We start from the raw sequence: 27,094 nt of genomic DNA on the forward strand, positions 1-27,094 counted from the left end.
TTTCTCAGACTAGTCTCAAGCCAAAATGTCCTGAACACTGATTATTTCAGAAACTGATTGTTTGTGTGAGCTGACTCCTGAAAGTCACTGCAAACGTACAGAAAGGTTTTGCGAGGTTTCTGAAACCTTTGAAGTAAAAATAGCATCTCTTGTTTATCAGTTCTGCAGGTCTAGTTCCTCTAACAGAAATGGTCAGACAGTGAACTCCGCTGAAATGTAGAGTGAATCCGAGGACCCTATAGCACATCTCATCCCTACAAAGAACATACAGTGTCATTAATTATTGTTTCAGAAGTAATGCAAATATTCTAAACTGAATTACTTTCTATTCCACTATTAACCCATTTTTAACTTTACAGTGAACAATAAACGTCATTTGTGTAATTCTCATATAAACAACTCAAAAGATCATTCATATGAAGAAAGTATGATTACCTTATCCCATCGATGAGGGAAAAAAACGTAGTCGTAAAGAAGACAATTGCAAGGGAATGCTTCTATTCTTCAAACCTTGCTTTCCTGGTGAAACAATGTGGAATTGCTTATCATTTTATTTATAAAGCAAAGCTACAGTTCTTGAAAGTTTCCAAATAATCTCAGCATTTTTATAGACACATCCCAAGTAGAAGCAGCTGATAAAATCTTGGCCATACCAAGGACATTTGATGTCCAGAGTGGAGAGGAACTTGTAAAAACCATTGGTTTTGTTGTTGTTGTTTTGTTTTGTTTTATTTTGTTTTTTTTTTAAGTGATGTGTAAAATGCAAATGTGGGGCAGAAACTTAGGAAGAGTGCCAAGTGACCAGCATTAGTTCTCTTTCTGGGAAAGGGTATTCCCAGAAACACTGCAAACCAAGATAACAGAGTGAGCTTGGATTGCTCTAGTGTACACCATTAAGTTTAGAAAGACTATATGTGCTATATTAAAGTGCATAAAATACATTTTCCTAAGCCTAGATTAAAGATTCCTCCAAATATCCAGTATAAGGCTGTGATGGGCTAAAATGTGTTCTCTGAAGTGGAGGCATGCTAGTAAATGAATTCTTTGATCAAAAATGATCATTTGGTAAACTAAGCAGATTCCACTGAATCTGATAGCCTCTTTCTCCTCTGAAAAATGATGAGTTTGAGGGAACCCCCAGTGAAGATCCTTTAAGAAAATTGTCATGAGACGCATATAGAAACAGCTGGTAAACACATTTTCTCAAGCTTGCACTGACTTTTGAGTTCTTCAGTTACACTGGGGAACAAATTGTAATGAATCATGATCAGAGCTAAAATCACTCCCATGAACTAATTACTGATAACACTAATTTGTCTGATTTCTGAAAATTAAAGGTTGTGTCATTGTATCTTCACATTAAGATGAAACCCTGAACCTCTGGGAAGTGAACCTGCTGAGCATAGGAGGGTTTTGTTTGTTTGTTATTTTTGTTTTTAATTGGGAAGGCTGGAAAGGAGTCAAAATGTGAATGGCAAGAGTCTATAGAATTGCAATTGCTCCACTTTTTTGAAAGTCCTTTGTGCATACTGTATGGAAGTGGCATGGTTTATCAGTCCTAACTGTTTGGTGTTTGAGTCTCATAGAAGTTCCACAGCAGTAAGAGTGTAGCCTCAAAAGCAATAGTGCTAGGGTTCAGTGTAAATACAACAGTAAAAATCCAGCATTATTCAAATCCAAAGTGATAATTCACATGAATATGAATGCACTTTGATCTCATCCTTCAATTCTCTCAAGACCCAGTTGTGAGGAAAAGGAAAACAATCTCAAGTTGGCACTTTGCTTTCTTGAAAGGGGGCAGAACTTTTCACTACAGTCTTGCCTCCCTATGTTTAAGATGTGACTGGAGTGGCTGGGCAAAACACAGCTTTAGGTTGCCTCTAGGAACCAAGGAGGGCTGACTTCCTTTTTTGAAGTATACTATCTTAAAGAACTTGGCATTTGGAAGGCTTGAATGTGATCACTTTCTCTGCCTGTAAGTCATTTTGGAATATATTGAGTTTACCATCATATATGAATAAGACATTGTAATTTAGTATACCTTAAAGTTTATTGCATAGGTCAAAGTGTCATGTCTTAGAAGATCTAGCTTTTTGAGCATTCTCATAAAACTAGGGACAGCTGGCGAGAAAGTATGAAACCCAATTTTAAAATCCTTTTAATGAACATTTAAGCAAATGTTTAGACATTGAGTGAGAAATGAGTTACAAATTCCTGTGTACAGGGTATCTCAGAATCCTGAAACATTGGTCAGGTGTTTTAAAATACAATCCACAATGTTTGAAATATAATTAAGTTAAAATATGTGTAGATGAGTGTACCTGGTTAATGCCTTTAACTGAGAAAGACGCTGACTTTTTCAGCAAGTCTATTAAATATATTCAACATTGTGCTCATTAATACTAAGTTTTTGTTTTCTACTAAAGATAGTCGATTTCCTCTGGAAATCTGACCAATATTTGTTGTTATAAAATAGATTCCTGAGCGTACAAAGGTTAGTGAGATGGGTGCTTGTTGCCCAGGAATTCTGAACTTAGTCACATCATTTGCAACTTAGGTGAAGTTTAAATCCACAAAACCACGCAGCTAAATGTAATAGTTACTTAAGTCCAGGGCAAGTATTAAGACCCAAAGAAATTTGACAATGTGTATTACACGATTGTAGTTAAATAAAATATTTAGCAGCATACTTTAAAGGTCTTTCCTCAGTAATACCGGTGTGAAACACTAAGATTTTTGTTTTGAAAAGTTAACATCCTAGAAACACACAAACACATATGCAAGCGCTCACACACACACTTACAGGTGGGGCAGGGGAGTGAAACTTTATGCAACCCCTGAGTCTTCACTGATTAAAAGCTGCTATGGTTCATCAAATAAAATCGCGTGGAGGTGAGGTGCCCTATCCATTTAATAAATAACAAGAACCAAGAACCTGCTTGCAGTATTTGAGTCAGTGCACGTAATTAAAGATTTGTGATACACAAAAAAGGAAAACTGTAGGTGTATGTATGCCTCTAAAGAAAGCCACCTCTTACCGAGAGCAAGTACAATGTCAGTTTTGTTAGAAAGGTATTGACCATTTTGGTGTCGCATTATTTGACACCATCCTTGTTCCAATTTACTGGCTTTTGAAAGGGTTTTTTTTTTTTTTTTTTACTTAAATTGGAGAAGAGGGAACTTATGCCTTGTGCTCAGGAAAACGCCCGCAACTCCAAGAAAGTGTAGGTTCTGCCTGTGTGCTGGCAGCTGCCCCTTTTGTTTGCCTTGGGGGCAGGGCTAAGCCCGAGACTCTGGCTTTTTAGCCCAGCCTAGGGTACTGGAGGGTGAGGGCCAGGGTCTGGAAGAGAGCTGTCACCGCAGGCCACCCCCCAGATACAGATGCTCAGTCCCGAAGACGTCCCGGCGGCCAGGGCGGCGAATCGCCGTCGTGTGGTTGCTACTGGCAACCGAGCCTCCGCCGAGCGCAGCCTGCAGCCTCGGGAGGAAGGTGGCGAGGGAAGCGGCTTCGGCGCGGAGGGCGCTCAGTCCCGGCCTCCCACAGGACGGTCGCCCACGCCAGCTCCCCGAGGCCCTCCGCCCCCGTTACCGCAGCTGTGCTCGGCGAGGAGCCGGAGGCCTCTGCGCTCGGCGGCGACGCGGCCTCGCAAGCGTCAAAAACTCCCGGCGCCCTCCGTGAAAGCAACATGGCAGCCTGGACTGCAACCCCTCGGAACCGGGAACGCCAACGGATCGCGCCCGTCCCGGGTGTTCGCGCCTTTGAGCAGGGTGCTGCCCCCGGCCCGCAGCCCACCGTGCTCAGAGTGGCTGAGGAGTCGCCCTTTGTTCTCCTCCCGGTGGCCTACTCTCGCTCCGGGGGTCTCGACCCTGCGACGCCTCCACGGGGGGTGGGGTGGGGATCGGCCGCTGGACGCAAAGTCCTGCGTCCCCCGCGGGCCGCCACTGGCCGTGTGGCTTCTCTCCCCACAGTTTAGGTTCCCCGCTCACATCTCCGAGGTGTGAGGTGGGAGACCGGAGAGGGGATCACGGGCGGGGACCTAGACATGATCCTCAGCAACAGAGAAAGAAGACCTTCAGTAGTGGGCAGAGGACAGCTGGGCTCCATTCTCTGTCACACCGGTCCCTGGGTACAAAGGTTCGAGGAAAGGTCCCTCCCAGGCCCCAGAAGAGGAAAGCCAGGGGGAGAACTTTTACTCGCTAAAATGGTGTGTGTGTGTGTGGGGGGGGGGGTGTTAAAGACCAGAGCCACTTGGGCGAGTCAGTTATGACGTCCCACACAGCGTGCTACAGACACGCCGAAATCCGTCCCCAAATGGCGGTTTCTGCAGCCTGCTGCACTGATTAGCGGGTCGGTTTGTTCGCCTTGCCTGCCGGCAGGCCACTTTCGCTTCTCCCGGATCAGAGAAGCGCTTGCGCCCTTGCGCCCTCGCGCCCTCGCATCCGTGCGCCCCTCTCGCCGGCTCCACGACCCACGTAGAGGATAGGATGGGTGTCCCCTTGGATGACCCTTCGCCCAGAGCCCGAGGTGCCCCGCCTGTGTCGCCCTCGCCCGCTCCACCATCAGGGCGTCCACCCAGGAGATGGACACGCTCAAAGCGAACACGCCATCCTCCTGGTCTTGGTCACCTGCGGGGACCTGGGCAGCTTCCAGTCTGTTAGTATCTTTGCTTCAAATCCGTCCAACAACAACGGGACTCCAAGCTCCAAAGACCCCTCCTTGGTGAAGGGGCAGTGGCTTTGCAACTAAAGCGTGCAGAGAGGAGGGGACAAAGGGGTGACTGTCTTGCAGCCTCGGGGTAAAGAGGTCCACGCGGGACTCCGGTCCGCGCCCTAACGGCCGCGCGGTCCTTGGACGTGGACGGCTTCAGAGAGAAGGCCGCGTTCCGAGGCTGCAGCCCCGCGGCTCTGGCCGCCCGTCCCCCGGAGCTCCGGTTCGGCAAGTCCGCAGGGTCCGTCGGCCTCGGGAGCCCGGCCCGGCCTGATGAGCTCGCATTCAAATTTGGCGGGAGCGGCGTCCGCCGAGCTGGGGGCGGCGCAAGATGAGCGGCGCACGCGCAAAATGGCCTCCCGGGTCCTCGCGGCCTGAGCTCGCTCGCTCGCTCGTGCGGGGAGAGGTAGAGCTTGGACGGACAGAGGGACACTGCCTCTAACCTTCCCCTGACGTGGAACGCGGCGCTGCCGTCCAAGCGAAGCTGTTTCCACAGTCTTCCCGCTGTGAGCTCCATCCTTTAACTGGAGACTTTTTTTTTTTTTTTTTTTTTTTTGGTGGTGGTGGTGGTGGTGGTGGTGGTGAGAAGGGTGTGACAATCATTCTGGTCCCTGGCTTTATTTTCCGCTAGTTTTCTTTTATTGGAATATCTTCCTCGGTTTCTGGGTCCTTTGGACGAAACAGTGCAGCAATCTCTGTTGCTAGTCCCAATTTTCGACGTGTTTCCCTCATACCAAGATCCATAGCCTTCTAAGTCAAGTCACTCCTGTCAGCTTGGCTTTTACCTGATTTAGAACAGAGTTGGAGCTCGTCCACTCGTCCAACTACACAAACCTTAAAATTTAAAGTTTGGGTTTCATGATGGCCCCAAGTTAATACCAACCAGTGATGATTTTTATTGACATGTAGGTAACCAAGGGAACAGAAGCTTTTTTTTAAAAGTTCTTCTGGAAGTAGTTTTTTTTTTTTTTTTTTTTTTTTTTTTTTTGGCAAGGGTCAGAGAGAAGGGAATTTAATTCAGAAGTTTTTATTGGGTGCTTTACTATTTATTCAAGAGGCTAAATGAGATGCCAAGATGAGCTTTCCACTTTGAACGTTTTCAGAAATCCCATAAGGATCCCGGAGTGATAGATGGTGAAGGCAGTTTTAGTGAAGTTCTTCGTGTGACAAATACCTCCAGAAATTACACACTAAGAAAAAGAAACTGATGCAAATAAAGGAAATCCGTTTTAGGAACCAAAAGAAAAAAAAACGTTTTAAAAATTAACTGCGGAAGCAGGAAACACTCGACTGTGTAAACATTTTTCAGAGACTTTCATAATCAAAGCTGGGTGATCTTGCGATTTGCTGGGTGATTCTCTGGTTCAAGGACTCCTCCCGACTGTTTCTCACCAGGCTTACTGGAGGCTGGAATGTGTGATAACTTGTTTGTCTTCCTTACATAAAACCTGATCCTTTGGTCACACTTGGAAATAAGGGATTGGGGGTGGGGGATGCCACTGTTGCAGATGTCGGGATTGGGGGGGGGGGACGGATTTTGGAAACCACCTGTTTATACAAGAAGATAACTTAAGTGCTATATATCTAAGAGCTGTAAATTAGAGCAGGGGGTCCAAGTTCACTTCATTGTGTGTATTAAGGGATATGCACTTTTTGAAAAGGGTTCTAACATGATGGAAAGCTGGTTACTTTAAGTACAATTTGACTATGGCCTTTTGTTGTTTCAGTCTCTCACGTAAGCACTATAAGAACTTCTGTAATCCTGTCATTCCTGGAGCAAGGGAAGGAAAAGTGTCTTAAATCTTTTGAACACAAAGCGAAAACAACGTCTTTCAGCCCAGGATGCTGATTGGGTCCCTGGTGCAACGTGCCAGGTGAATCCTATTCCACCTAAACCTGCGTCATAAACCACACAGACAAGATGATGTCTTCCCTTCTTGCTGACCTTTGCCAGGAGTATTTCCTGTGGGCATTTAAAGGTTTCAGAAGAGAATTTGTCCTTGACAGCCCCACACAACGAGTACAGTGCAATGAAAGAAGTCATCAGTAGCTTAATTCCAACCCTTGGGAAAACAGGAAAAGATGAAGGAAAGCTTTGCTTCTGCTGTACTTTACTTCCAGAGAACCTAACATCTGAACATGCGCATATGGAAATGAGGCAATGTGCTTAACTAGTTAAGTCAACTGAAGGGCAACCCCTTTCTACTCAGGGCAATTAACGGCCGGCAATTTAGGAGGTACAAGTACTTGTAAAGTATTATGCATGTGTAGAGCAAGATAGATCACTATTTACACAACAGCAGTGGGCCCCATTTCCCTTTCTACCTTTAAGCTAAGTATCTGTGAGATCAATTTGGGCGTTTTCTGCAGAAAACTTGGTTATTATCTTTGTATTCTAGGATGCTAGAATACCTTTAGGAGTGAAAGTCAAACTTTAAAGCCAACTCTTCACGAATTTGGTAAATTACAAGGGAGATCCCATAGGGGCTTTCCTAAGGTGCCGATTTTAAAAAGTTGGGAAAGGTTTTAAATCTTAACGGTAAGAGCAGCAATGACTCGTCATTTAAGAAGCAAACCACGATGCATCTTTCTGTTGTTTTATTAAAAGACAAATTTTGACTGAAATATCATTTAAGCTTAAGCAATTTTCAAATTGAGTAAGGGTAAAAAGCCTCATCCCAGATACAATAAATGGAAATGTTTTCAAGTATGGTGACACACCGCTTAGTAAGCCATAAGTGCCTCAAACGCACTCTCAGAAGTAAGTCCATCATAGAGGGTGAGATGTCTTTTGTCTTAAGCAACACCATGAAAACCTCGAGAAAAGCCTAGAAAAATGAGTTAAATTCACCAAAATTGGCAAACATTGGTAACTTTTGCTTCAAAGATTGTAAATAAACAGATACTTCTTTCATTGGGCTTTCCAGCAATATACAACAAAGCATTTACTAACAACATCATTTGAAGACGACAAAGTATTTTCCTTAGGTTTGAGCTCTTACAATCCACTACAGGGTTCCCAAAACTTCTGCACACTGTGCTTTTCATAGCAAAATTTTAATTAAAGAGCATAGTATTTTCTAAATGAATATCCTTTTATTGAATTTTCCAATTAAAAATGAAATTTAATTTTACATCTATAATTAGAAATGACACACACACAATGGGACTGTACAAATTTAGGTCAAAATAAAAATATATTTTGTGGCTTCATAAAACATCATTTACTAAATCTTTAAAGAAAGCAGAAGTTAACAGCAATGTGTGTAAAAGTAATGATTTAATGGCTACAAGCAAGACAAAGCAATACAATTGTGCTTCTTCTGCAGACTGCAGACAATGAAATGCTTAGCTACAGTTTCCCATACAAACATGAAACAATATTCATATGGAATTAACATCCTCACAAATAACTGATGGCTGATAAACACACGCTAAGTTCGACCAAAGCAAAACTGAGACTTGGAGGGGTCATTCATATTTTAAATTCAACATGTTTGCTCTATTAAAAAATCCCTGTAGAAACTCATAACAAATTGCTTCTGTTTCCAGATGTTACATTGAAGGCAGATTCCTTTAACTATGAAAACAACTCTTAAATTTGAAATTACACTTGTGCCACATACACTAAAATAAAATTGTAGATAAAATGCTTTACATCAGCAATTAGCTGGTTGACTTTAAAATCTATTTTAGAATTCCACTGATAAACAGAATTTTAAAACATTAATTCTATTTTAACCAATGGAAAATTAAAACACTATATTTGCCTTGGTTAAAAAGTTTCTTTACTGCAATATTAATTTTGAAAGTTTTATTGGAGAAAAGCCAGAACTATGAAGACCTGCCATTTGCTTCTAAGTGGAAGAGAATTTGAAACTGGTTATCAACATTAAAACAAATTCTGTGCTGGTGGTAAGCCTCAGCATTGGGTGCACTGTGGTATCCGCAAAGGTCGAACCCATTTGGAGAAGTTTACAACTGTTTTTGAATGCATGAAACACAATATTTTCATAGTATTTATAAATATATCATACAATACTGTTTCCTGTTATGTCATATACCAATATGGCATTGTACAACAAGCATAATGCCATCTGATTCTTACAAAAGCGAATCATTTCAACATGTCAGTAAAATAAACGGTAGTACCCGCTTTTTAGGCATACAGATTGTAAAACAAGTTTCCTTTGATCATTTTGCGTAGCAACAGAGAAGTAAAAATCAAACAGGAATTAAAATGGCTAAATATGCAAGAAATTGTTATTCACAGTGACGTGGCTGCACAGAATGCAGTATTCTATGCTTATTCTTTCCATTTGCTGAATTTCAAGATAAAAAGCACTTGTTTTCTACAGGTTCACAGAACAGCATAATAACAAGAACAATCAAAGAGAATGTAATGTAGGCATTAATTGAGATTAACAAACTATGGCCCAATGTCTACCCACTGTAGAACATTTCCAGATCCAAACAGTGGTCACAGAAATCATTTCACATCTTTCCTAACACAGAATCCTTCTCAGAATCCAATTCTTTAGAGAAAGAATCAATCTTTCCACTTAACATCCATATGAAGTATCACATCTAGTCCATCATTTGTGGCCAAATTTAAAGTCACTACAAAAGGAAGCAAACTGGACGACAGTCACATGTATTAAGCATCTATAAAGCTGTAATGAATGAAGGTATCTAAATCAGGGGGTTGAAAAATCTTTTCCTTAACAGTCCTAACCAGATGAAGTTGCTGATGACCCATTTATTGATGATTTTCGAGGTCTACTGGCAAAGGAAGATTGGTGGTTACCACTGGGGCTGTTGCTGGTTCCATTCATGGTACTGGAAATGTGAGGGAACTGTGGGTGAGGAGACTGCACTGGAGTGCTGGGACTGGGCAAACAGGAAGAGGTGGAGGGAACACCTCCTGCTGGGCTGTTGGCCTTGTCACTCCCAGAGTCACTTTCCAGCTCTCCAGCATTCGTCAGTCCATCCCTCTGGTGACTCATCTTCATTCTTTTGCAAGTTGGCCGAACTCTGTATTTCAAAGGTAGTGGGCCATTCTACAACATTAAAAAGAAAAAGAAAAACCACTCAATTCTTTATATGTACTGGGCCAACAGAGCCTCCAGGTAAAGAGCTACTTACTCTTCTCCAGGTATAAATGTAGGCAATGTCCATTAGTGTGTAATAATCCTTTAAAGGTTCCTCTTCATACATGACGTCAATCTATTGAAATATATTTCAGGTATTCAGTGGCAAAAGAACAAAGATAAATATGTACACTTCTGTCGTCTAGATCTAATCCAGAACACTTACAAAGCATCTTCAGCAACCATTTTAAGAGGCGTCTCAAACTTTGCTACCAAATTTAAAATTTCTTAAGGTCCAGAATGAAAAAATAAAAACATTTAAATTTGAAAATCTGCACAAAATGCATGAGGTAGGTACCTGGAAAGTATTAGGTATGTCCATTTTACTCCTGAGAAACTTTCTCAAGTGCATCACAGTCATTGCTGCTGGGCATCGTAAGTACCTTTTATCATTCACCTAGAAGCACATTTACAAAAGTAATTTTCTTCCAATTCCTAACTTTCAGGTAAAACAAAAAAAGTCTGAATTGCCTAAATATGATAAAAAGATACTAATAGTCACACCAAAATGCAACAACTCTCAACTAATTACATTTTGAACTTACTATTAAAAATACTAAGTCAACAAACTCCTAACACAACTTGGCCATTTAATATCATATAACCCCTTAATATTCTAAAGGACAACATAAACTCCCAAGTTTCTCCCTTGTATTTTTGTAATATAGAACATACCTCTTCCTTGGGCTTCTCTTTATTTACTTTCCGATCCAATCTAAGAGAGAAAATACAAATACAAAGTGATACAAAGTACCTAGCAACTACATTAGCATACAGTAGCTTTCTAGGAGCACTCACCGGCTCTGATCAAAGAACTCAATAGACAAGCTTATTATCTCATCATCAGTTATAATCCGCTTCTCCTCATCTGCAACTTCTCCTCTGTCTTCGTTGGAGCCATTGGCAGCTATAAAGACAGTTTGAAAGTCAATTTTAGAAACTGAATATTTTACCTATAAGAGGATAGAAGGGAGAATTTAAACACAATAATTTAAATTACTAAATAATTTTCTTCCTGACATAAAATGTCTTTTGCCCCCAAAAGTTTACCATCAGCTGAAGGGTGAGCTGCATAAAAATCTCTTCTTCTCTTCATCTCATCTGAAATGGGTGAGAAGGGAAATTTAGAATTTGCTATAGTAGGTAAAATCAACACTTTAAAAAACTTCACTGAATCCATTTACTCACTTTTGAAAAGCCCTGGAACTAATTTGTATACAATATCTTGAAGAGTTTTATCTGACCTGAAAAAGTAAGAAACAATTAATATGACAAAACTAGAACTGTTCTAAGTTTTGGGTAGGTAGGTTGGTATTGAGGCATTGTGATGAGGAGTTGTGATGGAGTGTAAGAGTGTCCTGTGAGGAGAGAGGAGAGCTCTGCAGCTGTTCTCCACCCTGCAGATGCCTTGCAATAATTAACTCTTCACATCCAAGAGTAAAGAGAGGTAGGCCTTTCATGTAACAGAATTCTCTCACTAGTAAGAATAAAGAACATGGAAATGTTGGAAAAAAGATCTCTTCTTGCCTGTTATTAAGTCAATAAAGCTATGCACAAAAAAGGGGAAACTAACTCAGTTTTAAAGGACAGATACCTTTTAAATACTTGAACAAAACCAAACTTTGTCTAAACAGGGTCATTAAAATAACAAGAAATTAAAGTTCTACCCCCTATAAAGCACACATATCAGGAATAAACGTCCTGCAAAGCAAAACTAGGAATGCTAGCAACACTTCCCACCAGGGAACAACAGCATTTCCTACCTTATGTTCAGGAGTGGTCTAGTTTTGTGAACTTGGACATCACAAATAGGACAATACTTGCTGGTCTCCAAGTAACGCACAATACATGTTTTACAGACTAGAAATAGGAACATAAAAAAGTTTTTTGAGTTTAGAAAGTAAAGGTTCAAAGGTTAATTGTATCAGAACTGAAAATTCAAGGGTGGGAAATGACAAGGTTTTCTCAAAGTAGAAAAATGAAACCGATTAATAACTTGAAAACTACATACTGCCTAACTGTAACAAATCACTACATATAAAAGAGAGTAAGCCTCACAATTGTGAACTAACATTTTCAAGGAATGTGGAAATGGTGTTGGCTTTAATGGATGAGCTGTGAAATGCACAGACCCAAGAAGGCGAACACTGTGTACTTACAGGAATGTAGACATTCTATTATGGTAGTGGCATCAATGAAGTACCCTCCACACAGGACACACATTAAGTGGGGATTTAGCTCAGTGATCTTGATTCTGGTTGTTCGATGCATTTCTGCTTGATAAATGATCCTGCAAGACACAAAAAAAGTATTGGCTATAATTAAAAAACGAGAATTGAGTTATCTCCACAACTCCAAGTAACTGTATACCCTGAACGCTGAGCAGTTTATAAAACTCGTTTAACACTGGACAGCTGGATTCTCTAAACGTTTTCCACAAAAGGAATTTACTAATGAGATCAGAATAACCTCCACTGTTAAATGGTGTAAAAGGATCCAACTAAATTTACTTCTGGCCTCTCGGGTCATTCCTGGAGTGAGATAAAAAGGGCTGGGGGCTGGGGCTGAGAACTGAGTAGATTCTGCTCTCTCTCTTCAGCTGTCCTCCAGCTCTGCAGACACCACGCAGCTCTGCTGCGGCCACCACGAGGCCGCCGCCACAGATATTCAGTAGCCACTATTGATCTAAGTCTCCGAATTTACTGTGGAATTTCCTGCACTCTAGTCAAAAACTTCGTGATTCTTGTTTCTATGGCTCAAGCAACCAGAACCTGGCAGGACTCAGGCCCCACAAAGGGAAAGTGCTCAGTGAGCCTCCTGCATCCCCGGCATTTCCGGACTGGGTAGGGAGGAGGAAAGAAGCACCTCGTGGGCCTCGACTGAGGCCTGGGCACCGCGGACACGAGCGGGATGTGAGGGGCGGATCCCGAAGTGCCCCGGGCTAGGTCTTGTTCCGGATTCGGAACTCGCCTCTGTTGGGGTTTCCATAGCAACTCACACTTACACTTGGCATCCGGCCACCTCTGCAACTCTGCGCTGAGCTGGCCGAGCCCAGCCTCTGCGGGGCGTGCGGGGTGGCGGACTCGGGGGAGGGGAGGGGAGGGGCGGGGCGGGGACGCAGGGTGCCGATCCTCGAGTGACCACCACCTCAGTCCCAACCCAAAAAAGAGTGCACCGGCCATTCCAGGCACTCTCCGGATCTCTTTCATGACCATTGGGAGGGAAGAATTACTTTCTCATCCTGCCTTTTTCTGACTGTCCTGTTATCAATCGCTATGTCAGAAATTTTACTTAGAGATCTTTTGAGAATTGCCAACTGTGCACTTAGCCCCTGCCCAGCAAGACTGGAGTTGCAGAGACGTTTACTGAACTGAACTTCTAAGGCTCCCTTCTCTAATAAGTCCTCCAGTAGATTGGATGAGCCATGGAAAGTTTTTGGAAGGGCTGAATACTGCACTTCTATTTGAATAAACTATGCTAGAGGCAAGAAAAACTACTTTTGTGGGTGATATAGAAACAAGGTACAAAGAGCCATGAGACCAGCTCATGCCCAAAACTAAATGCAGAGTAAAGATGGGGGGAAGGGCAAATGTCTTTTCTCACCTAACTCCCATACAATATCACAAGATGAAACGATAATCCCAGCAGACACATTTTAGAAACTCACAGTTGAGACCTGTCAGCAATGCCATACCAGAAAGCACTCAGGTGATGTAGCTGTGGGATGTCCCTTTTATTCCTTACAGAATCTAAACCCAGGCTGACCTTCTACACCTGACAAAAGTTAAACCCCAAAGCTGCTGTAAGCAAAATCTAGGAATTTGCATAATTCGCAATAAGATGCACCTGGGAGCTTTATTCTAAGGAAAATTTAATACACAAGAGGGAACTACCAACCAGCATGCCCCAATGGCTGCAATTAACAGGAATGGGTACTAAAGACGGTCCAAACCCAAACCAAGCCTCTCTGAACGTGACTGAGGGGCAACTAGTGACTTCAATCAGAACTGCTCTGGATTACTTGTTCGGAATTCTGTCAACAAGTAGCATCAATCCAAGGAAAGCAGGCTGAGAGTAAATGAAATTACAACTCTAAAAAGGAGCAAGCTGTAAATTCAACCATACTTAGTGATTAAAGGCAACTCTCTTGTGAAACCACAGGCTCTTTCCTAAAAAGAGTGAGGCTGATGCTCTGCATATGAAAGAAACCATATCCAATACTCACACATCATCAAGTTCCCACCAAAGGGCTCTATCTTGCCTCCTCCTCTCCATGTTACATTCTATTATAAAAGTGCAAACACTAACCCAAAGAGCAGTCAAACCTCAATAGAAGGTGACCACTAGTTAGTTCTCTTTGAACATTTCAGTCACATGGACTTGATCAAAGTTTCTCAAATTCACCTTAAATTGGAATTCACACAACTGTCCTCCCTCAGATGAAAATAATCTGGCCCTATTCCTACAACCATTCATAATGCTAATCAATTCTTACTTTGTTATTGATACAAACATCAATTCTTCATTCTTTTATCCTATTGGATAGTACTGACAACCTCATGGAGACTTTCTAGAATGCTTGGTCAGACTTAAGAAACAACCTCTTGCACCACAGAAACTCCCTATAAATCATAAAAATGCAACAAGCATAAAACACTGAAAATACTCAATAGTCAAGCTATAGCTTAGTCAGTTGGAGCTGTCAGTTTCTAGTTGGAGGCCTAATGCCAGTAGTGTCAATATGAAGGAAAACAGAAGCGAGCTCTGACGTTAAACAATCAGCTTGATCCCTGCAACCTAAGAAATGCAAATGATCTCTATAATCCCACTTGGGGCTCACTGCTCAAAGGCAAGCATGGGTGAGGTTGGGGGTGACTTGGCTGATGGGGAGAACTTTGCCTACTTGAACACTTAACATACACTCATGAGCTTAGTGGTAGACTGGACATCAAATATATCCAAATGCTTACATGCCTTGCAAAAGTTTGTATGTGATTATATTTGAGTGTCTACACGTGCATAAACAATCTTTTACATAGTTTTAAAGATATTATTATAAGAGTAAAATTTGCCCTCATAGATTATTGCAAATTATTTCCCTTTCATAGAAGACATGGAAATAAATACAATTTACTATGGATTATAAATACATCATATAATAATTTTACCAAAAAAGTCAACCTCTTGATTAAATCTCCTTTATCTCCCTAGTCTACTTAGGACCCAAATGTTGTACATAGTCTCAGAGCTTGGTTTTACTCATGTGGTCAACAATTTACAATCTCTAGTATCAAGTCTTTACTACGTTTTACAACGTGTCTCTAAAGGTTGGGAGAGTTCCTATAAAAATAGCTTGAACTGCCACCACACATCTGCATTTGGGTAAATATGCCCGGAATTTTGCCTACTTTAAAGCGAAGGGGTTAATGCTCAATTCTCTTTCAGATATTGAACCGTGACCACTAAGCCCACTAAATCCTTTTATTGCAATTGGGAATGATCAAAGTCTCTCTCCTTGTTTATTTCCAATTATTAACTGTAAAGCTCTGGGGAAACGATCATGCTCCAGCGCTGTCAAGTCCAAATGACTACGTAAACATAAGCAATCAACGCGTTAGTGCTCCTTCTCGGAAGCATCCATCCCCTTACTTCATGACCTATTCTGACATTTAGCAAAATCTATAAAATGCAATGGACCTAAGTCTCAGCTCATCCCACAGCAAAGGGGAAAGTTGTAGTGTCTTCGAGAGAAAAGAAGAAAAAAGGAGGGGTGAGAGTGGAGAGAGAAAGGGCGCTCAGCAAGGCTAACGTCCAGTCACCATCTTCACTCCAAAACAAAGCTCAAATTTGAAATGCCCACCTCCTTGAGAGCTCGCCCCAAGTACGTATGGAACCCCTGCCCACGACTCCCAACAAATACCACCTTGAAAACTTTACCCTTTCCAACACAAATGCACAAGACCTTGGAAACAACTGGGAACCGCCATCTTACCAGCCATCCAATTTCACACAAGTGTCCCTCCAACTTAAGTTAATAACATTTTTGTCGGGGCTCCCCCCAGCCTAACACCCACCTCGTCGGGATCGCTGTTCCCCACAGTACCCATCCCTATAAAATGGGGGCGTTCCCTCGAGGTTCAAAGACCTCCAGAGCCCTTTCTTTGGGAGAGGAGGGAAGCCACTGGACCCAGGCAGCGCCCGATCTCCGGATCCCGTCCCCGTTTCAGCAAAGTCTACCTCTCAACAAAGGGCGCAGCGGCCGCGGGAGCCGCGCAGGCTGGAGACACAAGTGCCGCTCTCGGGGACCATGTGCGGCGCGAGGGTGCCGAGGGGCGCTCGGGGGAGCGGGGAACTAAAACGTGGGGCGGCGCGGCGCGGCCGGGCGCGGGCGGCGGCCGGAGCGGCTGGAGCGCGGTCGGGCGGCGCTGGTGCGGGCTGCGGGGCGTCCGGCGCCGCGGGAGGCGGCGGGCGCGCGGGCGCGGGCGCGGGGCGCGGGCCGGTTGCCCACGCTGTCAGCGCCTCCGCCCCCCCCCTTCCACGCCGCCCCGACCCCCACCAGTCCCCGGCCACGGCCCGTCGGCGCCTCGCCTCCTACGTACCCGGAAAGAGCGGCCGGCGCGAGGCGATCTGAGCGGGCGGAAAAGACAATGAAAGTTAAAAGTCGTTCAGCAGAAAATGAATGCGAGCCAAGCGGCCATCTTGGAGCGAGCCGCCGCCGCCGCTGTCAATGGGCACCGAGCGCGGCCGAGAGCAGCCACGGCCGCCGCGCTCCGCTCATGCCGCTCCCCCGCCGGCCTCCTGCTCGCGCGCTGCGGCCTCCTCCTCCCGCGCGGCCTCCTCCGCCTCCGCGCGGCCTCCGCCGCCGCCTCCTCGGGGCCTCTCCTCCTCCTCGGCGCAGCCGCCGCCTCCCGGCCGCGCTCGGGGGAGGGCGCGCAGAGGGGCCGAGCCGTATTATTCTGCGGGGCCGGGAGGTGTTGCTAAGCCTGCGCGGGGCTCCCTCGCCAACCTCCCCATTGTCTCTCCCGGTCTCTGCCTTTAATACTACGATTATGATTTCAGACTCGCGTGGGGGAGGCGGGCTGGCGGGCGGGGGGCGCCGAGTGTGCTTGCGGGCCGGGTGGCGGGGGAGGGGAGGGAGGACCAGGAGGGGGAGGGGAGGGTGGAAAAAAAAAATGCACGGCTGAAGGCAGAGTGGAAACTGACACCGGCTCCAAAATGGCTCGGAGTCCGCCCGCCCCCTCCCCCGCCCCCCGCCGGGTCACGTGCTCCCCTCATTCCTTAAGGGCGGCCTGGGAATTAGTGTCGGTGTAGTCGGGCCCGTGGCCGCCCCCTCCCCTCGCAGCGCGCCGCGAGCCGCGCGCCCAGCCCCCTCCCTCCCCTCCCCGTGCAGCGCGCCGGGGCCGCGACGGAGGCATTTCTCCACAGCGCCACACGCCGCTCTCCCGGCGCGGCCCGCTCGGCCCCGCACGCCGCGCCGCGCCGCCCCGCCCCCCACCATGTCTCCTGCTCCTGGCACACACGTCCGCGGGGCCCGCCGCCGGGGGCGCCCGGCCGCTGCCCCGGCTCGGCCCTGCCGAACCTGCGCCGGATCGGGCCCGCGGAAACAACAGCGGCCGCCCCGCCCGCTGGCGGCCGGGAAGAGGCGCGCGCGGGCAGCGGCCGGGCTGGCTCCGCTCGCGGGGTCGGGCGGGCCGGGCGCAGGTAACGGGCGGGCCGGGCAGCGAGCACGGCCCCTCCGCACACCTTTCCCGAGACACTTAACCCGGGGCAAGGCAGGCGTCCGAGCCGACGCCGGGCAGATGTGCTTTGCACACTCAGTCGTCAAGTCACACACAAACTCCAAACAGAATGCCGCCCTTCTTGTGGGAATACCACCGTATTTATTCAGGGTACGATACTTTAATAGGGCTTGAAGACGCCCAAGATAGAAGGAATGCAAGAGTAATACTGAAAATTCAGATGCTTAAGAGTTTCCCTCTTAACCATTTCACATGTGTAAAAAAGTGTCAAAATTGATGGTTGGCATCAATCACTTCAAAAGAGAGCTAGCTCTTTTTCCACTGAAAATGACATCCAGCTCGCGCGAATGATGGTCCAGCAGGAGACACGGCGAGTCTGGTTTTCCTCTAGGTTCCTGGGGTCATCAGCCTCCCCAAATTACAACTGAGTTGCTCTTTCCAGGCTTTTTGAAGCATCCTTAAGTTTCCCCACCAAGTCCTAAAAGATGTACAATCATGTCACAACTTGGGCATACAAGTAAGGAAGCAGCAACTCCGCAGCAGCTGCAAGAACACAGTCGGAAGGAAGAACACCTAAGGAGTCCACGGGAGCTCAGCACCTCGCAAAGCCCTTTAGAAAAGAAGCGCTTCTGCTGGATCTGGTCCTCCAATCAGGTATTCAAGTTCTAGTTAAAAGGGAATTTCTAACAGAATTTTTGCAGGCTGAGAATATCTAAATTATCTCTCAACTTCTCTAAGGAAGGTTATGATTCACACACATTTTCTGTTTAAAGTTTCGCTTATATTTACTCTAAAATGACGACAGATGTCTTTGGAACATTTAATTTCATCCAAATTTTCAGGGATGATCTTCATTTTATTTAATTGGTAAGAAATTCGTTAGCCTATCCATCAATCAACGAAGACTTTAATTTCTTCAGTTTTACACTGAAAATATTAACAGTTTTAAGAACTTGTGTGAACTTTCCCTTTATAGGGTAATTTAAAACTCCTGCTTAAAACTTTGGAAGTTTAATTTGTGAAAGGCATTCTCCAATCTGTCCTCTTACTTTTGCTCAGTTTTATTGAATCAGATGCATGATGGAATGCAAGAAAGTGTGCTGAACTCAAACTTTAAAGTTATTTTTCAATTAGGGGCGCCAGCCTCCACCAATGCAGGCTACTGGAGATGTTACTGTGTTACTTTTAAAAGTAAAATCTATGTTAAATTTCTGCTTTCCATTCTCCCCTTGCCATTAAACCTAAACCAACCTTCATTACCTGATGATGGGAATATTATCAAGTTTCCATAACAGTTCTCAAATGCCCATTGAAAGAAACATTTAAAGATCCTAATACTGTACCTGTAACTGTTCCATGTTGCAACTAAAATTAATCTCTGGGTAGGACTGGGAATCATTGTTCTATGGAAGAAAAAGTGTTTGTTTATATAAAGGAAATTAAAATTTTTATTACACATATAATTTTTAGACAAAGATCTATACATACCTCTACATTTAAGGTCACCAAATATCCAGGTCGGTACATCTTATGAAGCTGGTTGGTCTAAAACAACACAAAACATCAGTCTTGAACTCTAACCTTGAAAAAAAAAGTTCCTCTCCCTCTACAAAAAAGCTTGTTATCTTTACCTTTATCTGGTACTCCAAGCGCCAAGAAACATCAGTTATATGAGGGAGAGATCTGCCTATACTGAAAGACAATGATAATTTTGTAGTATCTACAGAAAACCTTTCAGGATTTTCTCAATGGTGTCTTTCTCTTAACTCGTTTCCTTCCACTCTGAACTTAAAGACTGTTGAACTTCAAGTTCAAAAGAGTAAAAGCACACCTACTAAGATTATGTCCAGGCTCTATCTTTAAAAAACATTAGTTTAACTTCAATTATTCCACTTGCCCTTTGGCCCTTTATTTTGGGTCAGGATCCCTTTTTTTTTTTTTTGGCTCTGTTTTGTTTCCCATCAGCACACTCCATTCCTTACCCACAAGTGAAAAGCACGCAGCTTGACACCTAATGCAGTACCTACCTTCCCAGTAGGGCTTCTAGAGAATTCTTATTATTCTGGGGAAGGAGAAAGAAAACACAGTTTTGCAAACAGCAGGAAAAAAGGGGGGTGGGTACTAATTGTTAATTTAAAAGTTTAAAGTAAGTAACCTGATACTCGGTGCAAAACAGTTCTATTCGCTCCCGGTCAAATTTACAGTCTTCTAAATAAGTGCTGAAGGGGGGGGGGGGGGGGGAATAAAGCAAGGTTTAGTCTCTATCTTTAAAAACTGAAATTACAATGACAAAGATACCACTTCAAAGTAAGCGGGCATTAGATAAAGTCTGTACCTTAGAGTAGACTTGTCAACTTGGTGCTTTCCTGCCTCCAGGATGCAAGTTGCAGCTGCTGCATGACAATGCTTTAAAACCACTGGGTCGATATGTTTCAAGTATGGGTGATCTACAATAAATTAATTGCTAATGATTACAAATTCTTTAGACCCCTGTTCCTAAGAGGAATATTTGGTTTTGGTAAAACTTCCCCTTTAGAAAATATAACAAAAATTCAATTGTAAGTGGATGAGATGAACAAGGTTAATTGCAAAACAATAAAGAGAATACATCAATAATCTGCTGTCACTCTCTTTTCAATTACCTTCTTTTATTTCGTCTTAGTATTTTTTTTAAAAATAACTCAAAGAAAGGGGGGCAGTGGTTGCTGGATGGACTGAAAGCAAAGGAGAAACTGAAGGTAGTTTACACAGTAAATTTCAAAATGAACAACTTTCAAAAGATGACATGTTAGAGCAATTGACTCCATGAACATAAATACATCAAAGAAGCTTGATAGGAGGGCATACATTAGCATGCACAACAGAAATATCAAAATCCCATTAATATCTTCAAGTCCCCCCTCCTCTCTCTCTCTCTCTCACACACACACCTTCGACATGAACCCAGGTGGTGGATAATTTTTTTTTGGGGGGGGGGCTTTAAGAACAGCTTCCACTTTCATACTTTTTGTCCAAGTATCTAGTATGAAACTGGGGGGGGGGGCCCAAGGAGTTCTGGAATGTGTTGATAGATTTGAGGGAATTATCTAGAAGTGATTTGTCTTAAAGTACGCTCTTAATCCATTATGACAATTGTATTCTGCGATCAGACATTTTAAATAGTCTCTCTTCCTGGTAGCCGCTGCAGAACAAAACATTATGCGCCCTACTTGAAGGTTCTGGACGAATAACCTGGGCTTAACACTCTGAACGCCCGTGCTGGAGTGATCAGAGGATCCGGAGGTGTTCTGTAGGTTGGAAAATGTCAGTGCTGTTTGACCCAGCCATTGCTTCGGAAACAGCCTTTTCAACCCCCTCCAGCCCAGCCGGGGGAGGCTGAATCACAGGACCTCCCCAGTTGAAGTCCAAGTGTCAAAACAGCTGCAGCCTCCGAGGAGGCTGAAAACCCCCACACATTTAGGCCACAAACTAGACTTGAACACGGCTTTACAAAGGAACAAAGAAACAGTCTGGCAGGGAAACCAGGCCAGGAGCGTAGGGCTGGCCGCGTGTAGGTGCCCTGCGGGGACACAGCGGCGCTCAGGGCCCGCTCGGGTCCCCACAGTCGGGCTGAGGGCTGGGCGAAGACCGGGGACTTGCCCGGGCCGGAGCTGTGCCCAAGGCGCCGGGCTGGCGGCTCCGCCGGGCGCCCCTCCGCCCAGGCCGCGGCGGCGGGAGAGCCGCTTACCTAGCGCGGCCTCGTCCGCCCGGGCGTCCAGCAGGCTCTGGAAAGCCGCCCGGAGGAGAAGCGCGAAGGCGTTGGAGTCAAAGGAACCGGGATCCGCCAGCGTCTGGATGCCTCTCTGCACAGACTCCGAGAGCTCCATTGTGAGCGCGCCGTGACCTTCGACACGCGCACCACGTGACTCGGGACGCGCGCCCAGCTGATCGGGCGCGCGCACCGGCGGCGGGGCGGCTCGGGGAGGTTCGGCGATGGCTCGGGACGGTTCGGAGAGGTTCGGGCGGCGCCTCGGGGAGGTTCGGGAGGGTTCGGGTGAAGCTCGGGCGGCGGCTGGGCCTCTCGTCTCAGCCGCCCTGCGGGCCTCGGGCGGGACGCGCCGGCCTCTTCCACAGTCTGGGAGTCGCTGGCCTCGGCCGCGGCAAGCGCGGACGCCCATTGAACCCGCTTGGCGCTCACCTGGGACCGCACCAGCTCTGTCCCCACTGGGCCTGGTGCAGGGAGGCGCGGGAATCCCGCCGCCACGAGTGTGGCCAGAAGCTGGGCTTCGGGACAACGGGAGACTGAGTGCGTGTGTTAACTCGCCAGCCTGACCCGCAGCGCTGCCCTTTTGTGAGGCTGAGGGCATCTTAAATATACCAGTTTTACCTTGTCTTTGTCACTTCAGGAACATGGCAATAGATTTCTGCGTGATGTGCAGGACACAGGCGGAAAGAGCGGGTGTGTGCACGCCAGGTAGTTAACAATTGGGAGATTAATAAATTATTCATTAACATATTTGACAGGATTATTAAAAATTTTTATATGCTGCTGCGAATAAATACCTTCCGAAAGCACTCTGTCATATAAATTCTGTGCTCCTAAACTCACTACGTCCGTGGCTTTAATTACTCAATAGAGTCTTCGTAAATAAATACGAGATACTCATCTAAAGTACAGTTAGGAATAGCAAGATCTTTAGTATAAATTAATTACTTCTTTAGCGACTCATAACTTCAAAGACAAATCCTGTATAAAGTTTAACTTCCTCCTTTTCTTTTTCTTTTTTTCTTTTCTTTTCTTTTTTTTTTTTTTTAATACGAGGTTGGTTTAGAAGGACAAGAATAGTTCTTTGTTAAGAAAACCCCGAAGTAAGTAAGACACATTAGGCATTTTTTTTTAATTAAAAGAATTTGAAAGCTTTTTTTAAAAAAAAATCCAGTTTTGGAAGAATGGAGAAAAGGGCCATAGAGCAAGAATTGTCTTTTACTCTCCCAGAGCAACTGACAGTTTCAACTTGAAACACTTTTGTTTTTCCTAATTTAGATGCTTATTTGTGGGGGAATGGTTGTTATTAATGAATAAAGTCAGCATGTCTGAGTGTCATGTTGCACGTTGTCATGTTGGACAGTACCCCACTTCACAGTAACAGGCACAAATGGAATGCTTGAGCATCTAACAAGTTGAATAGCGCTGCTCAGCCAAGCTTTCAAAAGCACGTGCAGTCCCCTCTAGGTGAGAACTCACCAGCCTGAAAGGCTTAGAAGTCTCCCAAGGGTTTTCATGGAACAAATACCTATTAATTATGCTCTCTTCCTCCCCCCCTTCTACTTCTCTGCTTTTTTTTTTAACCCTCCCCACCCCCCAAAGACAGTTGAAAAAATTGAAGATACTTGATTTGCCCAGGGAATATTTTACAGGAAAGAACAGTGTATATGTTAATATTAACAACACTGAAACATTCTCTTTGTTATATATTTTATGATCACTGAGTGTTACCACTCAGAATTTGAGTTGGTAGCTCTGATCATAGTTTACTATCAAGAAATGAAAAGATAAATGTGTGAGCATGGGCTTTGTAAAGCTGTTTAAATTAAAGAGAAGAGTGAACAAATGGCAGTGAGTTTGTGGGCATAAATCTAGGCAATTTGCAATGCTCAGTTCCCCTCACAGCCCCCACCCACATCAAGCATGCCCATGTGTCAGTATTTACAGGGCACTTGTCTTTTCTGTCCAAATATATCCCCGTGATAGGCCTAAGTAATGGCTACATTTCCAGCTCCCCCAAAAAATTTAAACCATGGTGTTTTTCCCTGCTAAAAATTAGATTTTCTTACAGCCAATAGACTGTATATGACCTCAAAGGACATTTTAAAAGAACAGCTTGAAGAGCTGAAAATAACAATATTTAAGCATCTTCATGTGAATAATGTGCCTTGCCTTTATTGTTACAAATAGTGAAGTATCAGGTAGTGATGAGTTTGTTTTACTTTTTAAGAACCTAGAAGTTATTTCAAGAACTTAAAAGTATCCCTTTAAACAATGTTTTAGAGTTTCTGAGAACACTGCATCCTTTGAATAGGCTGTTTGTTTTAACACCTTAATGTTGGCTACTGTATTGCCATTACAATGACAACTGGCCAGGACTTTAATATGATCCCTGTGGTCAGCCTTCCCCAATGGCCTTATTGCTGTATTGTGTTATATTTATGAATTAAAAACCATGTTTAGGTGAACAAGTACTTTTTGCTTTCATGCAAAGCAAGCTGAGAGAAGTATTTCTTTAATGAGTCCATTGGACATCTGTGGGCAGGAAGTCAAAACAAATATGCATAAATGCCTAGGAGCTATCTAGAAGTTTGGCGAGCATAGTATAGGATCTGTCTGATTCCTTCCCATCAAACAACCTGTTCATCTCCTAGGGATAGAGAAGGCAGCAACAAATAGCTAAAAACTACCCGTACAAAAGGATCCATTTTGCTTATTACTCCCAATATGATTTCTTTGATAATTATAATAAGCTCTTGGAAAATTTGCAAATGAAAATAACATTTTTTTAAAATCATCTTTACCACAACTGGGCAGTTGGAAGGAATATTTAACCAAATTCTACACGACCTTTGGAGAGTTTAGGTCAAAATCATTTCAATAAAGTTTATAGGTCCTATCCATATGCATTTATTTTTATTAGGTGTCCAACTTGGTAAGGCACAGTTAAGACTAGGGATTTGAACGGTCAGGTTCTCACACTCAGGCCTATAGAGTTCCAGTGATCTGGATGTTAAAAGGAGACAGTAAAGCTTTGGGTTTTTTTTTTTCCTGAGTTAAATATAAAAGGAAGTCTCAGCTTCTAAAATGTTCACTGCTACAATAATTCTTTAGATGTATATAACAATTTCCTCAGTGTAGTCTAGCTTAGTCTGTATGTGTGAATTTAAGAACAAAATGCAAATTCAGTTCTGTGGAGTCAGGGTTGGGATGGGAGGGCAAGTAAGACCTGAGAGCCCACAGAGACCAGGACACAGAGGTGGAGAGCCAGGATAAAATGTCCTCTGAAGTGCTCAGGAAAGTCATCTTTATGGCTCTGCATAAGCATTTTGGGTTTTCTCCTTGAAATTTAATTTGAGATATTGAAATTAATACTCAGTGGATCCATTTTCATTTAAATGAGATCTTTTGACATTTCATACCATTTTCTCCTTTTAAATGAATACATATAAAGTATAAAAACTTCATAATTGAACAAAGAGGAAAATTAAATAGTTTAAATCCAAAAAAGCCAAATTATCATGCTGCTGAGATGTTGTTTTTCTTCTTCTTTTAAAGGAAGCATCTCAAGACCTGTCCTGAAGGAAGCACACACTACTTTAGTTAAAACTTTGTAAATAGGGAATTCTATAGTTGAGATAGTGACAAGAAATCTTTGGCAGCTCTGAAGTGAATTGTGAGCGCTACCATCACTGGTGTCTTGCCATGCTTGTATTAGCTGCTAAAGTAAGAACAAGATGATTGAAATTAAAGGGACATGCATGAACATCAAGTTACATTTGTTTGTTTGTTTGTTTTTCAAGACAGGGTTTCTCTGTATAACAGACCTGGCTGTCCTGGACTTACTTTGTAGACTAGGCTGGCCTCGAACTCACAGAGATCTGCCTGCCTCTGCCTCCGGAGTGCTGAGATTTAAGGCACCTGGCCACCAGGAGCAACTGCAAGTTACTTATTTTCAATTATCAAGTCTTCGTAACTAAACAGTCTAGAAAATAAGCAACATCTTTTAGACAAATTCCTTGCATATTAGTAACTAATTTCCTTCCTTTAGGGCTGGCTTCAGGGTAACATCAAAATGAAGGTGTCCAGGCATTTGCTTTGCAGCAAAGTAGTTAAGAGAGATGGGAATGTCGAAGTCACATGTGCCAAAGTTATGAGAGAGGAATGAGGAAATGTTTTGTGAGAAAGAAATGCGAATGAACAACTGTCATTTGTCAAAAGATGAAGACAAAGGTGAGGAAACTAGGAAGAAATGAAAGAGCACCATACAGTGAGAAAAGAATGGGCTGGATCCTGGTTCCTGGTTCTTGGAACTTCAGCACAAAGAGAAAACACTAATGTGTCTTCAAATTCATCAAGTGGCTTACATGACTGCAACTTATATTTTAAAAAACATAGATTGTTAAAAGGAAGTTTACCCTTGAAACAACATTGTTTTTAATCTCCCTCACCGGTGAACAGCTGTGACGGCATGATGGTCAGGAGATGGTCAATCATCTAGCAAATTCTATTAAATAGATTAAATAGACAACTTAGAAAATGAAGATAGGTCCTCAATAGAGCGCTCTCTCTCTCTCTCTCTCTCTCTCTCTCTCTCTCTCTCTCTCTCTCTCTCTCTCTCTCTTCTCTCTCTCTCTCTCTCCTCTGAATTATAAAGATCCCACCTTCAGCATCCAATGGCATTGATTTGGTGTCAGTTTGAATGACCCATGGTTCAGCTGGAAGAGGGTAAAAATGCAGCTCAGACATGTGGAAACAAGTTCATGCTGACAGATGTATCACATTCCTCACGTGTACAGTCTGTCCGTTACATTGTTAGGATATTTTTAGGAAGAGAAAGAAATTAAAAGCAAGGGCGAAGGTGTAGCATCCTTATCCTTGATAAGCAAAGCCTTATCCTTTACCAGGAGGAAAACAAAGAGGTTGCTTCTTTTTTTTCCCCCATGTTCAGTTCAAGATTTCCTTAGCTGTACTGGTTCCAACAGGGCAGCATGGTGACATCCCAGGTGGACCCGTTGGGTCATCAGTTGCCATGTTAAGAAGCCAGTTTCCAGATGTTCGACCTCTCAACAGCAGTAGGGGACTATCTGAAACAAATATCCCTCTTTCCTTCTAGATTTAGAACGGATTCTAACTATATTTTCTCTGGCCTCAGAAATTGGAATTATAGTCAGATCCATGTGTTCCTGCAAACACACAAACACACACATACACACACACACACACAGAGAGAGAGACTATGCCAGGTAATATGATTGTCTATAGCAATTACCTTTAAAGTTTGTATTTTGGGAGCTTGCTTTTCATATATTAAAATTAAAAATTTTTAATGTATAAATAGCCTCCATTTAATCAAAGGAAATTAACTTTCAAAGGCAAATGAAAGCAAAACAAGACGAGAAAAGCGAAAGGAATGTTTTATAGATTAAAACTCAGATAAATGAGAATCTGTCCTTGCTTATAAAATGCAAGAGTTGCCTATTTTCACTTATCAAATGATACATTCTGGCAGGAAAATTACATATAGAAGGCATGGTTTGAATTAAATGCATTATAAACACGAAAAAGACTATGTTAAATGTACTTTGAACTCACTTAAAATAAGCATTTAAACGAAAATTAAATTTTAAAAGAAACTGGGGGTGTAGCTCAGCAACAGAACTTTCGGAGTATGTTTAATGCCCTAGATTCAATCCCGAACACAGCTAAAAGCAAACCCGCAACAATGTAAATGATTTTTAAAGAGCAGAGC

The 27,094-nt window shown here is 43.7% G+C and overlaps 2 protein-coding genes across 4 annotated transcripts; both read right to left on the reverse strand.

Moving 5' to 3' along the window:
- Positions 1 to 7,291: 7,291 nt before the first annotated feature.
- Positions 7,292 to 16,952, reverse strand: Bmi1 (BMI1 proto-oncogene, polycomb ring finger). 3 transcript variants are annotated; one of them, XM_021151002.3, is made up of 10 exons: positions 16,458 to 16,952; positions 12,018 to 12,148; positions 11,622 to 11,718; positions 11,047 to 11,102; positions 10,909 to 10,959; positions 10,657 to 10,765; positions 10,534 to 10,573; positions 10,157 to 10,255; positions 9,854 to 9,934; positions 7,292 to 9,768 (listed from the first exon to the last, which is right to left on the reverse strand). In XM_021151002.3, exons 2-10 carry the CDS (start codon positions 12,127 to 12,129, stop codon positions 9,439 to 9,441), a joined length of 975 nt encoding a protein of 324 aa, XP_021006661.1. In that variant the 5' UTR covers positions 12,130 to 12,148; positions 16,458 to 16,952; the 3' UTR covers positions 7,292 to 9,438. The 3 variants fall into 3 exon arrangements, with proteins under 3 accessions (XP_021006661.1, XP_021006668.1, XP_085691277.1); XM_021151009.3 differs by lacking the exon at positions 16,458 to 16,952 and adding an exon at positions 16,096 to 16,239; XM_085835151.1 differs by lacking the exon at positions 16,458 to 16,952 and adding an exon at positions 12,863 to 12,929.
- Positions 16,953 to 17,707: 755 nt separating this feature from the next.
- Commd3 (COMM domain containing 3) lies at positions 17,708 to 21,514 on the reverse strand. The gene is made up of 8 exons (XM_021150995.3): positions 21,325 to 21,514; positions 19,933 to 20,044; positions 19,753 to 19,816; positions 19,625 to 19,659; positions 19,229 to 19,289; positions 19,086 to 19,142; positions 18,941 to 19,000; positions 17,708 to 18,075 (listed from the first exon to the last, which is right to left on the reverse strand). Exons 1-8 carry the CDS (start codon positions 21,461 to 21,463, stop codon positions 18,016 to 18,018), a joined length of 588 nt encoding a protein of 195 aa, XP_021006654.2. The 5' UTR covers positions 21,464 to 21,514; the 3' UTR covers positions 17,708 to 18,015.
- Positions 21,515 to 27,094: the final 5,580 nt, after the last annotated feature.

The sequence above is a fragment of the Mus caroli genome, unplaced genomic scaffold (assembly GCF_978045245.1).
Source record: "Mus caroli unplaced genomic scaffold, Mus_caroli_1 scaffold_2, whole genome shotgun sequence".
Lineage (NCBI taxonomy): Eukaryota > Metazoa > Chordata > Mammalia > Rodentia > Muridae > Mus > Mus caroli.

What these genes read in the sequence shown, in the direction of transcription:
- Bmi1 (XM_021151002.3), bottom strand. Translation starts at nt 12,129, where the DNA reads ATGCATCGAACAACCAGAATCAAGATCACTGAGCTAAATCCCCACTTA. An exon ending in AATAGAATGTCTACATTCCT is followed by an intron (nt 11,719 to 12,017) that starts GTAAGTACACAG and finishes TCCTATTTCTAG; the next exon opens with TCTGTAAAACATGTATTGTG. An exon ending in AAGAGAAGCCCAAGGAAGAG is followed by an intron (nt 10,256 to 10,533) that starts GTATGTTCTATA and finishes ATGTGCTTCTAG; the next exon opens with GTGAATGATAAAAGGTACTT.
- Commd3 (XM_021150995.3), bottom strand. Translation starts at nt 21,463, where the DNA reads ATGGAGCTCTCGGAGTCTGTGCAGAGAGGCATCCAGACGCTGGCGGAT. An exon ending in TGTTTTGCACCGAGTATCAG is followed by an intron (nt 19,660 to 19,752) that starts GTTACTTACTTT and finishes CTCCTTCCCCAG; the next exon opens with AATAATAAGAATTCTCTAGA. An exon ending in CTAGAAGCCCTACTGGGAAG is followed by an intron (nt 19,290 to 19,624) that starts GTAGGTACTGCA and finishes ATTGTCTTTCAG; the next exon opens with TATAGGCAGATCTCTCCCTC.